General features: G+C 34.8%; 1 protein-coding gene across 1 annotated transcript; it reads right to left on the bottom strand.

Moving 5' to 3' along the window:
* Positions 1-7384: 7384 nt before the first annotated feature.
* LOC127847531 (uncharacterized) lies at positions 7385-10530 on the bottom strand. The gene is made up of 3 exons (XM_052379540.1): positions 10370-10530; positions 9050-9187; positions 7385-8102 (listed from the first exon to the last, which is right to left on the bottom strand). The coding sequence occupies exons 1-3, from the start codon at positions 10419-10421 to the stop codon at positions 7918-7920; spliced, it is 375 nt and encodes a 124-aa protein (XP_052235500.1). The 5' UTR covers positions 10422-10530; the 3' UTR covers positions 7385-7917.
* Between the last annotated feature and the right edge of the window lie 4891 nt (positions 10531-15421).

A 15421-nucleotide genomic window follows, 5' to 3' on the forward strand; every position in this document is an offset into this window, starting at 1 on the left:
CCAGAACCGTGTTCGAACTCATACAAACTATCATTAGAACAAACGTTCTGACCATGTTTTATGAAGATTGGATCAAACATGTAGCTTTGAGATTATTAACAAGGTTGTAATACAGCCATTTAAGAAAAGAATGCTCCGCCCCCTGGCGGCCATGGTTTTCAACAGACGGGAACCATTTTTAAACTCATACAAGATATAATAAGAACATATTTTCTGACAAAGTTTGATGAAGATGGACAATACAAAATATCATAAGAACAAATGCTCTGACCATGTTTCATGAAGATTGGATCAAACATGTGACTGTTTGACTATTAACAAGGTTGTAATATAGCCATTTATGGAAAAAATGCTCCGCCCTCTGGAGGCCATAGTTTTCAACAGACGGGAACCATTTTCAAACTCATACAAGATATAATTAGAACATGTGTTCTGACAAAGTTTCATGAAGATTGGACGATACATGCGACATCTTGGGGGTGAAACGTCTAGGGAGGAAATGTCTGGGGAGGAAACGTCTTGGGGGGGGGGGGGGGGGGGGGGGAAATGTCTGCCACCCCGAACAATAACCATTTTTGAACTCAGCTGAACTATCCTTTCAACAAATGTTCTGACCAAGTTTAATAAAGATTGGACCATAACTGTGACTTCTTAAGAATTAATGTGTTTCTATTGCCATACAGGAGATATGACCCACCCCCTGGTAGCCATGTTTTTCAACAGAGGGGAACTGTTGCAAATATAATCAGAACAAATATTCTGACCAAGTTTCGAGAAGATAGTACTAAATATGTGACTTCTATAGTGTTGACAAGGTTTAACTAAAGCCATAGAAGGAAAAATGCTACGCCCCCTGGTGGCAATTTTTTTCAACGAACCAAAACCATTTTTCAACTCAAATGATATATCTTTAGAACAAATGTGCTTACCAAGTTTTATAAAGATTGGACCATAAATTTGACATCTAGAGAGTTAACATGTTTTTTTAAAAATAGCCAAAAAACGAAAAATGCCGAACCCCCTGGGGCCATGTTTTTCAACAGATGGAACCATTTTCAACCTCTTCCAAGATATCATTAGAACAAATGTTATGACCAAGTTTCATAAAGATCGGAAAATAATTGTGACTTCTAGAGTGTTAACAACTTTATCCATATACAAAAATGGCCGGCCTCCTGGCAGCAATGATTTTCAACCTACCTGACAAATTTTCGAACTTCTCCAATATAAATCTTCTGACAAAGTTTCATGAAGAACGGTTAATAAATGTGGCCTCTAGAGGGTTTTAAAGGCAAATGTTGGAACTCGCCATATTAGCACGTAGTGCTCTGGTGAGCTAAAAGCAGTTTCCAATCAATAACTTGAATTTGAAGGAAGTTATTACAAGGCCCTGAAATTTTGTGAATAGTTTACTTACAGCTTGTAACTGCATGGTGGCAAGTCGGATAAGGATCAAGGTTAATGTTACTGAATATATATATATATATATATATATATATATATATATATATATATATATAAGTTTTTGCGCAATGTTACTTAGGTTTGAACCAAGGTATTGTGATGAAATTGTGTTTCTCTGTAGCTTACCTGACAACCTTACTTGAGATTGAACAATTATTCCAATTAAACTTGACTAATATATTCAACAATGAAAGTCTGGATTCATGACATTTCCATTTTTCTTGACATCTCCATTACTTTCTTTGCCATCATTTGCACAACAATTGAACCCTTTCCCACTCAGGTGGACAGTCAAAATGGCTATGTGCAAACAGCAACTCGCAGTCTGTTCAGGTTTTATGCTGTTTGTGGCTCATTAGTATCTTAGGTTTAGAGATGAAGCCTTAGCAACTTGAATCTAGTAAGAAAGGTCTTAAATGAAATATAACTTTCTAAGTGTCTACTAATGCATGAACAAGTATCTAAGTGGTAAAGTGTTAACACATTCTTCACAGATAAGTGGTACTCCGATCTTTTAACAGGAATATTTTGTGACAAGGTGGCACACTTGTTTTAGACTTGGATAAGATTACTGAAAGAAGTTTCAGTGCACATGTAGCTATTACCTTGACTGGGTGAAAGCAGTTTCTCTATATTATTTTCTACAAAGTATATGATATTTGTGGTATTCTCATAAATCATATCTCGTAAATCATATATCTATGGTATCATTGTGTTTGCTTTTTATTTATATATTTTGAACCCATTAGGGAGTTAGCATCAGTGTAATTATACCGTTGATTTTAATGGTTATGGGTTTTTTTAATCTTTAAAATATAAAATCTGCTTGGCCAAAAAGGGTATAAATCAGCATGGGACAAACTACTAAGGATAGCACGCAGAAATAACAGACCACCAAAACAAGCTTCAGTAAATGTATTTATACTAAAGTCTACTATGTGAAATATGCACATTATCATGTTCAACAGAAACAAATTCACATTTCACAACATCAAAACCAGCAAAACAAAATGATGCAAATCAATAAAACTAGTAAGATCTAAATTCTATGCTAGCGGAACTTTTTTTCAAATATTAAATAATATTTTTAAAAAAAAGAAGAAAATGCCCTAGACAATGTTTTGTCTGTAACAACTGTCAACTTAAAAATGAATTTATTTCTCTTAGAAATTTTTATCTAGTTATATTATAAGTTTTAATTTTGCCAAACTGTTCGTCTTCATATGTAGTTGTATATTTTATGTAAAAGTATGTAATATAATTAAGAAAATTTATTATTTGTTGGAGTTTTAGCAAAATTACTGTACTACTGCACTCCCATGACTGGTAACAAGTACATACAGTGAGGTACAAGACAGTGATTGCATACTTCATAGACTCAAAGTTTGCGTGCTTTACATACAATTATGTTACAAATATGTTACATTCAAATGCATTTTATATAACACAGAAAACAACTTGGATATATTTATAATTCGTAATTAAATGAACCTATTTTTAACAGACCTAATAGTGCCTTACAATGTTATTTTTCAACTTTGTTGATATGTGTATATATTACATCATAGCTTTACACAAAGCAATTCCTTAAAAATGTATCCACTTTTTCTTCAAAAGGAGATTTAGCAAACATCAAAAATCAATGTTATTTGTAAATGGTAAAGTGTAAATATAATCTGTATAACTAAACAACAAACAATTAGGATAGACCCTTATTTTAACCCTTTCCCCCATAAGAAGCACATTGAAAATGGCTTTTACAACCAACATAAAACCAGAACAGCCTGCGAGTAACTGGCAGTCTGTTCAGGTTTTATGCTGTTTGCTGCTCATTAGTACATGTATCTAAGGGTTATAAATGAAGCCTTAAAAAATTAAATCTAGAAAGAAAGGTCTTTCATTAAATTTAACTAGGTTTCCTACACTGAAGGCTGTATTGTGTTTCTCTACTTCTCTAATTGCACATTCCAATAACCTTTCCTCAAGTCAAGTTTGGAAAAGTAGTTTGCACCAGAGAGACTGTCTACAATGCCATCAAAACTGAGTAAGTTGTAAGCATGTATTGAGTTGTCTCCAGTCAATACAGAATCGAAGTGAACCGTCATGCTTCCTCACCAACACTACATTGGAACTGAAGGGTGACTCTGATTCACGAATGCCATTGGCATCCAACATTTCATTAATATGCTACCTCACCTCTTTATACAACCCTGGGGGTATGCGTCTGTATGACTGCTTAAAAGGGATTGTGTCTTCTAACACAATATTGTGTTTAAGAAGATTTGTACATCTTATATCAGTACGAAAACACATGTGACCGATTTCCTAACACTTGTTGAACCCTTTGTACTTGTTCAGGTGTCAGATTTCCAGTATCAATCTTTAATCCAAGGTCAGCGGTACACTCATTAACTGGTGTTTTCCGTTGAAAGTAATTCTGAAAACTTTAAAACAAATTATATATGACTTCAACTTCAGAAATCTGACAAACATGTGACTTTAGTTTAAAAACAATGGGCTTGCCAGTCAGTTTACAGAATTTTCGCAAAAATTGCCATGCTGTTGCATTTTGATAAGTCTTGGACATACAGAGTAATTAGCTAAAGGGTCATGATTTTCTGTAACTACATTGGCTATAGCATGCTTCACCCCTCAAGCAACACAATTCAAAGAAACTGTTTCAAGCGGGCCTAGCTTAACTGATCTTTTGCTTGATAGTTTGGCTGCATATGATGTAACATTCAAGGATGCAGTGGAAATGTTCCAATCCTCAGGAATGACATCACTGTCATTTTGGGAAACTACTGTGAAAAAAATAAATAAATAAAATAACGTTTACGTCAGCACTTAAATATGCCACTTCCTGCTTCAGTTTACATCCGATTTGTTTGTAAAACATGTCCAAAATATATCGCGGTTGCCATGCATCGTAGTCGGAAAAGAGGGAGGACACGGTCTTGAGAGTCACTTACAGGAGGTGGGGGCTTGTTTTTCACATGTCAATATACTAGTATTTTGTTATAAGGTAATCAGTATTGGACCCCCATTAGTGTACCATTTTTATGATTAGCGGATTAGTGGGACCGAATAACCGTTAACGAGTGTTTTAAACAGTGAAGCCAATTGCCAATTGGTCTTATTCATGTATTATCATAGCCAAACTGATAACAATCTTACCTTTATCGGCGCAAATTAGAGAAGGTGCGAACATTATTGGTTAAAATAAGTGTTAGCAAACTATTGGGTCAGTTTGCAATAACGTTTCAAGAGTTTTGCATCGTAAATATTTGATCTCTTTAAGTACAGTAATTTGTCTGAAATATCACTTTTAATAATGTCAATGAATTTAGCAAATTTAAATAAATACACTAACTCCAATATAACACGGATGACGGGGTCCAAGTCGATAAATGTGTTTAAGAATATCATAATCACAAACAAACGCCATTTTTGGAAGTGTAAAATTAACAGTGCACGAAAATTAATGCCTGACGATTAGTAATGGTTTCACAGTATATCACGCATGCGTCTTATAACATTACTGCCAACAATTACAGGACAATCTCTGTTAAAAGTGTTATCTTTTATAACTAAAATTGGCACATCAAAAGCAATAAATGACACAGAAGGAACGCCCAGTGTACCTTCTATATAACCGCAGTACTTTAACAAAGAACCATCTACGGTACAGAGTTTCAAAACTAGAGTATCTAAAGGTTAAATTTCAGGTTTTTCACTCATAGAGTTTTAATCAGAAATAGTGGTAACCATGGAACCAGAATCAATCAATGCTGTGAACAGTCAACCATTGATACTTATTTTGCTATTATTTTGTTCACCCACTTACCTGGAATACAATTTGTATTGGCCAATTTGTTTACCACCCTCTGTTAGGCCTGCAACTGAAGCGGTTACCCTTTTGTGTGAAATTTCTAGCTGTTTTGACTAGCAGTATCATTGTATGAACCTCTGCCACGGCCTCTAAAACTCTGGCCATGCCCACGGTTTTTAAAACTTTGACCTCTTCCATGGCCATAAACTTCTGTTTTGACCTCTAGAACTTTGAGGTAAATACTTACTACCTTCGTTCTGAAATTTTGATTGTCCTTGACTTGAACCATTTGCGTATAATTGATCAAGCTTTTTGTTCACAGATGTATACTGGTTTTCCACTTTCAATTCCAGAGATAATAATCTGGTTTCAAAATCTAAGGAATCAGCAGAAACAACACTTTGCTGAACCTTTTTCGAATTTACTGACTGTGAAGCAAAAGGGCCTAGGGACATTTCATGTTCTAATTCCCTTATTTCTCAAATAAACTGATCAAATGACAAAATTGCATCAAACTTGTGTCTAGTTTGAGGTTTTTATTTCTCAGAACAAATGGATGTCCAAAATTTGCAACGCAACATTTCATTTCTGTATTGAGGACTCAATTTAAAAGTTTCCTTTGAACTAGTCAAAATGTACTCAAGTCTACAGGCAAATGCAGTGAAAGACTCATCCGGCCGCTGAAAAGAATTGAAAATTCTTTCAAAACATTATTGTTATCAAAAAAAAAATGCAAACAATGAGTCCATTTTAAATAAAAATAAAAATGTACATTCCATTGTTTTTATACATCCAGGGATACATTCACCCATAAATTCCGGTCGATAATTGTTCAGACAATCTCACGGTCGTTAAAAAAACATATTAAACCTAATCACCCTGTAAATTATACATTTAAAATTTCAAAACATCCGGGCCCGAGCGCTAACTCGGAAGTTGCATTGGCTCATTTCTTAATGCATCTCAAAAAAGAGGTGGCGCGCGTGTTTAACGGCCGTGAATCTTATTAGTCAAATATGTGCTTCCTAATTAACAATGTAATTGTTGAACTACCTCCCTTGGTTTACATTTAATATATGTTTTTACTTAATGGCTTATCATTCTTAAACATGTGTGTTACATGATGTCTAAGCTTGTCATGTGTTTCTTTTATCGCGTTATCAGAATGTTGAAACAGATATAAAATAAAATGGGGAAATTATTTCCTTGCACGAGTTTAAAGTCATTCGTTCCTTTGATGAAAACAATATTATAAATATTTCCAAAACTCCTACCATGAAAAAAAATTCTTGATTTAGCCAAAACGCAGATACATCCAAAGTAAAAAATTAAAAATGGAGATTAGTAGTGGCCACTTTGTCGCCCATTAGTTTTACAGTATCGTATAACATCCATTTTACGGAAACTATGCTATTGATACTTATTAAATAGTTTGTAATTAACAAATATATTTTCTTTATCGGGCATTACGTGATTTATCGAATAACTTGTATGTATTTTATTTTGCGGAAATAAATGGCAAAGAAAGTGAAGGAGAATATCGACTTTTTTAAGCAAAAATAAATTCAGTTCGATATGCTTCAAATAGTTCGAGGTCCGATCATTTTCAACGTGATTAACTGATACAATAGTGTGAACACAGTTTTATGACAGAGATCTATATTGAACATTTTATATTTGTCTGACCAGTTCGGGGAATTTTCATGATTATTTTGTGATAAGAATTTTTTTTTGAAGTTTTTGTTTTTTTCACAACAAGGCTTGTCATTGTCATTCCGGTCCATTCGATCGGGTTATAAATGAAGATAATTAGTGACAACTCGGCAATTTCAACTCGTATTAGATCCTGTATGTCGAAACGCTTAAGATGATTAGAAACTACGAACAAACTTCGACTGTAATAAACAATATCATTTCTATTCTCTTTATGCTAGTTGATAAAAAATTGAAATACTTTTAGCCGATTTTTAAACGTTTGCATTCAAAAACAACACAATTATTGTTCAGACATATAATACTATTAAAGGCATGTACTGGTTTATTGAAATGCCCACACTTCCCAAGTCAGGGCAGAAAATAAAACGAGTATAATATACTTTCTTTATTCTTAAAACCTTTGAAGTATAACAATCACGTAAATGAATGCTATTACATTGAATTATTTGTATCAATTGCTTTTGTTCCTATTAATCGCACAAAGTATCTGACCAACAAGATACATAGTTTCGAAGTTTCGTATACAAAGTCATTGTTTCAACAAACTTGCTAAGCAACACAGTACTATATAATTTGCATAATTTCATCAATTTAATTTGTATTAAATAAAACATTTGATTGGAAAGATACCATAATATATTTATTTTTATCTTCATTCGTTAATACTTTTGCAACAAGCAGTATATTAAAGCCTAAAATGCACATGTATATCTATAATTATACTTTAATAGCTGCATAACAAGTTTTCAATACATGCATATTCTTGTTAAGGGTTGATGCTGCAGTTTTGGTGATTTTGAACTCTAGAAATGTCGCGGTTTATTATCCGAAAATCCGAATATGAATCCAGTCAAAATTTATTGGGTTGTAATAATAGCGATCCCCGGTAACTTCCGCAACACCCCTTACAGAACATGTGTAGCAAACATCAGAAGCGGGGAAAGAATGGTTGCCATGGTGAAGTAGGAGGATAAGGCTCCGTTGCACTTATCTGAGCTACAACGACAGATAGTCACGTCGACATCCCACTTTTTATCTTTTTTGCAGTTGGAATCGACCAACACGTCCGTTACACAACTGCGCTCCACGACTACAGAAATGAACAGAAAGCATGTGTTTATAATAGTAAACAACATATAAAACTGTCAATTTTATAAGTAAGTAAACAAGGCTTACTTGTAGCGACTTGTATCAAAGGAAAATTGTGGCACGCCAAATCTTAGCAATACAAAATACAGCCGATTTTTTCAAGACCCTGTAACGGTCCACGACAGTCCAAGGGTATCAAGTGAAGACTTAAGTAGATTAACGGGCTACAACATCGCACGCTATGGCCTTAATAGATACCCTACCAAAACGTAAAAGCTATGTAAATTTGTGCAAAAAGTTAAAGTATCACCGGTAATCATGTAATGTATACGAAAAAGTCACTCAAAGAAACGTCATTTTATGATTTTAGATTATTGGAAGGCATATTTCATTTGCATGACACATAATACTGATTGTTTGTTGCTGTTTGTGAAACATAAATATATGGCTTTATTTACATGGAGAACAGACGTTTTCGATTAGAAGAAAATTTAATTTTATCACCAAAATATATATGTCGGTGAAGTTAATTTATCATTTTAATTATTTTTTAGCAATTCTTAAATTTGTTGCTCATGTGTTTTTAAATCATTTAGTTATTAAGTTGCAATTAAATCGAATTATTATTTCTTTATAATATGAACAACGATATTGTTAGGTAAATATTTATTTCAATGTGTGTCTTGTAATGAATTTTGGTTAAGTGTGAGGTAAAACTAGCCATTAACCGGTTTAAACCTCTGAAATTTGCGTGAACAAGTCCCAAGAGGCCATTTCATATAATCATTGTTACCAGCGTGTGTTGTTATTACTTGTTCTGCATTGTATGAGATATCGGTCACTTTAATAAAGTCTACTGAAGTGTATCATGAGTTTCTTTCTGGAGTTTCATATAACCCCCAGTAACTGTATTACCCTTAATTTTAAACGAGCACTTAATGTACTAACTTTTGTCATACTGTTCCCCTTTTGTTTTCATGCATTGTGTGCAGTTATCCACCAACGTGCGGTTGCGTGTGTCAAACGGGTCCCGACAGGTCGTATCATCCATGGGGCAGGCGTAACATTTAATTGCTGCGCTGTATCCTGAAACATAGCACGAACAATTGTACCACCACATTTAGATTAATTTTGTTTAGTTAAAACCTATTTATTGTAGCTCGATCGCATCGAAAGCCTAAATCTTATTTGAAACGCTCTCGAGGCCCTTTCCTGGGACAAGAACCAGTACTTGGTGTCTTTGAGAGAGATCTAAAGAACGCTCCCACGGTGGGAATCGAACCCGTGACCTCCGGTCGCTAGGCGGACACCATATCCACGGCGACCTTCACAACACGACCTTCACCACTTTTATAAAGGGTGAATATAGATTTGATCATGTCCGTCTGTCCCTCCCAACCGTCTCATGATTTTACATGTTTTATCCGATATGAGATTATTTTAATGATCTTGTTTAGACTTGGTTTTAGATTGTATGGCATTTGGGACTACATGGTAACTGTTTTAAAAGTTATTCGCACATGGTGTGACTCCGCGTACAGCTTATCGAAAGAAGGCATTTCCATGACTACGGACATACATGTATAGACATTTGTTTGTATTCAGCATGCGAACTTCTTCGTGTGGAAACTATAGGACACTTTACTGTTGTGAGTGAAATTTAACTAAGTCTGAGCGAATAAATAATCAAATCGGACTCTTCCTATAAATCGAAAACAAAAACTTTTTTCTGGCATAAATCATATCTTCGCTTATCGCGACGTGTAATTCAGAAATATGATTCTTTCAAGATGTTTGTACGATTTTGCATCTTCGTACACAAATACTATAGGTTCGTATGATAACCTTTAAATTTGCATGTTTTTGTTTGAAAAAAAAACCCCAGATTGTTAACATATATTTAAACCATGTGATAGTTTGTTGTTGTTATTTTTTAAATGTTTCTATAGACGCAAATGTCCGACCAAATATCCTACCAAGGAACAAATTCAAGGTCATTGAAGTTGTTCTCATTATAAGTAAATAAAGAACGTTTACTTGAATCAATATGAACATCTTTCCATTTGCATATGTCATGTCCATCTTTCTTTTTGTGACAAAACACTCATTCACTTTTAAACATAAACCATTAAAACTGGCATATTGTGACATTTTGTCTAAGATTTAAACGAGTATCTTATAAACCATATCACTGCAAATACATATAGACAGATGGCGAAAGCATACTTTAATATATTTAATTACTAGCAATAAACGAAACCTGCTCACCTGCACAAAGACAAATCACAAGAGCGACGGTCAACAAGAAGCTGGTCGCCATGACGAATGCGTGGTTGTTAACACTATTGTTTTACAGGCAATGATCTGAGACCCAGCGTAGTCATTCAAATATCAAGTGCGAAATCCGGACACCAAGAGCCTTCAAATGTAGCAAAACAACAACATAAGTAAACAACAAGAATCACATGCTCGCTAAATAATTAAAGTTTCTGTTTCTATAATCAATATATGAAAGATTGCACTCTAGAAACACAATAATAATCGCATTTGTTTTTTTTAACATAAATTTGTATTGCTATTTTGTCAAAAAAGGCAATGTGCCTTAACAATATGTGACGAACCATTCAAGTCAACATTTCTGAATAATATAATACATATTTAAATGTATATCACCCCGACCACACAAACTATTGCATGCCATCTCGCATACATCATTATTCTTCGTTGAGAAAAAAATGCAAATATACTCTTATAAGCAACCGAATGCATAAGTGTTCTTTTGCTTTCTTTATAAATCAAATCTCTTATACTTTTCAATAAAACTTAAGCAAAGTAATGTTGGGACTTTGGAACTATTTTAAGCGATCATTACGCACTATTACTTAGCTGGTCATTTCATTAGCGCACATTCTATAATAGATGGTGACGTCACTTCGTTATTGTCACCTCTACACTAAGACGCATCACATTCCCCTGGTTTGGGGAATTATGCTTCCGCTAAAGTAGTTCTGCGTAGGAATGAAAATGTTAATAATGAAAGAAAAATCGTTTTTATTGTTTGTTTAAAACGGAATGTTGTTTAAAGAAATGTTTTTAATAATGTTTAAATGTGATTTTGAATCTCTATTAAGACTGGTAGCAATTATAAGAAGCACGATGACCAGACCTACTTTCGCATTCACTTTTTGCTCGTAAAAGAAGTGCTACCCACAATTCCTTTCGCGTTAGTACACAGGTCAGAAAGACCGGTGTGTACACAATGATTAGCGCATGTATAATTTCTAAATAGCAATGTCGGTTCTACGTCCATATTACGCTTAATATGGGACAGGCTAAAATTGTGGGTTGTATGCTTGCAATGGTAAACTATCTAGAACAAACAATATTCGCAATTAATGCAATTAGAAATAAACACTTAAACAATTGCAATAATATGAAAATAGCAGGTGACATGTCTGTCATTTTCATATTTAATATTTAAATCTTATTTTTCAATTATTTGTGTAGCAAATAAACGAAATGTATCGATATCACTTTATTAAAACAAAGTTGTATAGTCAAGCCCTTCTCGATTGCTTTATATGTGCAGCATTTTAATAGCTATAAAATGTTGTTTACTATACGTCAAAAGGATATAAACACTTAGGCAAAAAATATCCGGAATGCTTAGCAGGACCCTGACGTTATCTTAGTTACAAGGTTACGACTTTGTTTTCAGTGGCAATACATGAAACGGAAAAGGAACGGATATGTACGGGGTAAAAAACTGAATTTAAGACGTACGGAAATAAACACATCCGTTCGGATGTTTTCTATTGAAGATAAATATGTATTTTAAACATGCAACTTGAGACTGCTAGACAATTTATCCGGAGTTAAAATAAACTATATGTAAAAGCCATAGCCGAGAAAGACCGGCTATGGAAGACTTAGTTTTATGGCCATAGGCATAGCCGAGAAAGACGATATAAAGTAATTAGCAGTAACATAAATTTCATTCTAAAATAGGAATGAAATGATATTCACTGTTACCAGTCTTCTTTTGCAATGGTCGAATATGGATGTGTATGGTGTACTTAATAAACTACACGAATGGTTTATAAGTTTAATGTACATCCATAACTAATTTATAATCAGGCATCTTGATAGTGGCCACAGTAAATGACTCTTAAAATGACACCATCGGTCATTACTGCAAGTTGATTATGGCTACAGTAAATGATTCTTAAATTGACACCATTGTTCATTACTGCAAGTCGACTATGGCCACAGTAAATGACTCTTATAACGGCACTAGTGTTAATTGCTGCAGGTCGACTATGGCCACAGTGAATGACTCTTATAATGGCACCATTGTTCATTACTGCAAGTCGACTATGGCCGCAGTAAATGGCTCTTATACCGGCACCATTGTTCATTACTGCAAGTCGACTATGGCCACAGTAAATGACAGTTATAATGACACCATTGTTAATTACTGCAAGTCGACTATGGCCACAGTGAATGACTCTTAACATGACATCATTGTTCATTTCTGCAAGTCGACTATGGCCACAGTGAATGACTCTTATAATGGCACCATTGTTCATTACTGCAAGTCGACTATGGCCACAGTAAATGACTCTTATAACGGCACTATTGTTAATTACTGCAAGTCGACTATGGCCACAGTAAATGACTCTTATAATGACACCATTGTTCATTACTGCAAGTCGACTATGGCCACAGTGCATGACTCTTATAATGGCAACATTGCTCATTACTGCAAGTCGACTATGGCCACAGTAAATGACTCTTATAACGGCACTAGTGTTAATTGCTGCAGGTCGACTATGGCCACAGTGAATGACTCTTATAATGGCACCATTGTTCATTACTGCAAGTCGACTATGGCCGCAGTAAATGGCTCATATACCGGCACCATTGTTCATTACTGCAAGTCGACTATGGCCACAGTAAATGACAGTTATAATGACACCATTGTTAATTACTGCAAGTCGACTATGGCCACAGTAAATGACTCTTAACATGACATCATTGCTCATTTCTGCAAGTCGACTATGGCCACAGTGAATGACTCTTATAATGGCACCATTGTTCATTACTGCAAGTCGACTATGGCCACAGTAAATGACTCTTATAACGGCACTATTGTTAATTACTGCAAGTCGACTATGGCCACAGTAAATGACTCTTATAATGACACCATTGTTCATTACTGCAAGTCGACTATAGCCACAGTGCATGACTCTTATAATGGCACCATTGCTCATTACTGCAAGTCGACTATGGCCACAGTAAATGACTCTTATAACGGCACCATTTTTCATTACTGCACGTCGACTATGGCCACAGTAAATGACTCTTATAACGGCACTATTGTTAATTACTGCAAGTCGACTATGGCCACAGTAAATGACTCTTATAACGGCACCATTTTTCATTACTGCACGTCGACTATGGCCACAGTAAATGGCTCTTATACCGGCACCATTGTTCATTACTGCAAGTCGACTATGGCCACAGTAAATGACAGTTATAATGACACCATTGTTAATTACTGCAAGTCGACTATGGCCACAGTGAATGACTCTTAACATGACATCATTGTTCATTTCTGCAAGTCGACTATGGCCACAGTGAATGACTCTTATAATGGCACCATTTTTCATTACTGCACGTCGACTATGGCCACAGTAAATGACTCTTATAACGGCACTATTGTTAAATTACTGCAAGTCGACTATGGCCACAGTAAATGACTCTTATAACGGCACCATTGTTCATTACTGCACGTCGACTATGACCACAGTTAATGACTCTTATAATGACACCATTGTTCATTACTGCAAGTCGACTATGGCCACAGTAAATGACTCTTATAACGGCACTATTGTTACTTACTGCAGGTCGACTATGGTCAAGGTAAATGACTCTTAAAACGGCACTATTGTTAATTACTGCAGGTCGACTATGGCCACAGTAAATGGCTCTTAAAATGACATGATTGTTCATAACTGCAAGTCAACTATGGCAACAGTGAATGACCCTTGAAATGACACCACTGTTCAGTACATCCTGTCGACTATGGCCACAGTGAATGCCTCTTAAAATGACACCATTGTTCGTTACAATAAGGCGACTACGGCCACAGTTAATGACTCTTATAAAAATACTATAATAAAAAATATATATATATAATGGAGACTTTTTACTCCAGGATTCCATGGGTCAGTGGTTCGAGCCCTGTTTAGGGTTACTTTTTTCCTTTTTTAAAATTGTATTCTTGTTTTCTTGTTTTTTAATGAAGAGTTTTTGTTCAAATGTTTAAATTTATCAATACAAAGCTTTTAAAGCATTTAATTACAGGCTTCAAGACATGCCAAAATCTGTTGAACGCTTCCTGTAAAGTTGAAATTAAACCATGAAGAAGACAACTAACAAGTCTTAACTCTTAGAAAAATAACATAAGAAAGTTCAACTAGAGCAAACGGTAAACGGATATATTACACACAGGATACTATGTGGTATGTGCACCGACATTTAAATGCCTGATATTATCTATGGCCGTACGTTGAAAATGTCTTTATTGTGCTGTTTGCACACAAGCACAAATACAGCATATATTGCGTGATGTATGCTCCTTATTAATCTAAGTACTGAAAGTACTGGTGGGCCGATTTTGTTCATATTTCGTGGTCTTAAAAACACTATACACCGTGATGCCTACCAATCACCTTTGTTGAATAAAACAGATGGAAGTAAAGAAGGGTGACAGGCTATTAACATAATATATGATTTAGCTTTTGGGGTTAAAAGTAAATGCTGCTTTTTAAAGTACGTGCTAATTCATAACTGCGCAACGTTTGTGAATACAATGTTGATTATTATCATTTGAATGGTTACCTAGGTTTTTACTCTGACTTAGTGTTATATGTATCTGAGATTTCGTGATTATAGATCAGGTTTATCATGCGAGGCTTAGAAAACAAAAAGCACGAGCCTTGGCGAGTGCTTTTTCGTTTTCGTGCCGAGCATGATAATCCTGATCTATAATCAACACTATCAACACTAACCTATTATTCTATTTATCCCACTTTTTTATTCAGTAAACCTTTTTATTTTAACAAAATTAGTTTTCATGAGTGTTTGTCGTACTTTGATAATGACTGTAGTGTAACCAAGGTCAGTGTATTACTCCGCGTTCCAAAAATAACCGCTGATCAAATTGTCATTTTAAAAATCAGAATATCGTTCTGTGACAAAGAGTCGTGCGTTACTAATAACAATTTTATTCATATTTAATTGCAAATCTAAAAG

The sequence above is a fragment of the Dreissena polymorpha genome, chromosome 10 (genome assembly GCF_020536995.1).
Source record: "Dreissena polymorpha isolate Duluth1 chromosome 10, UMN_Dpol_1.0, whole genome shotgun sequence".
Lineage (NCBI taxonomy): Eukaryota > Metazoa > Mollusca > Bivalvia > Myida > Dreissenidae > Dreissena > Dreissena polymorpha.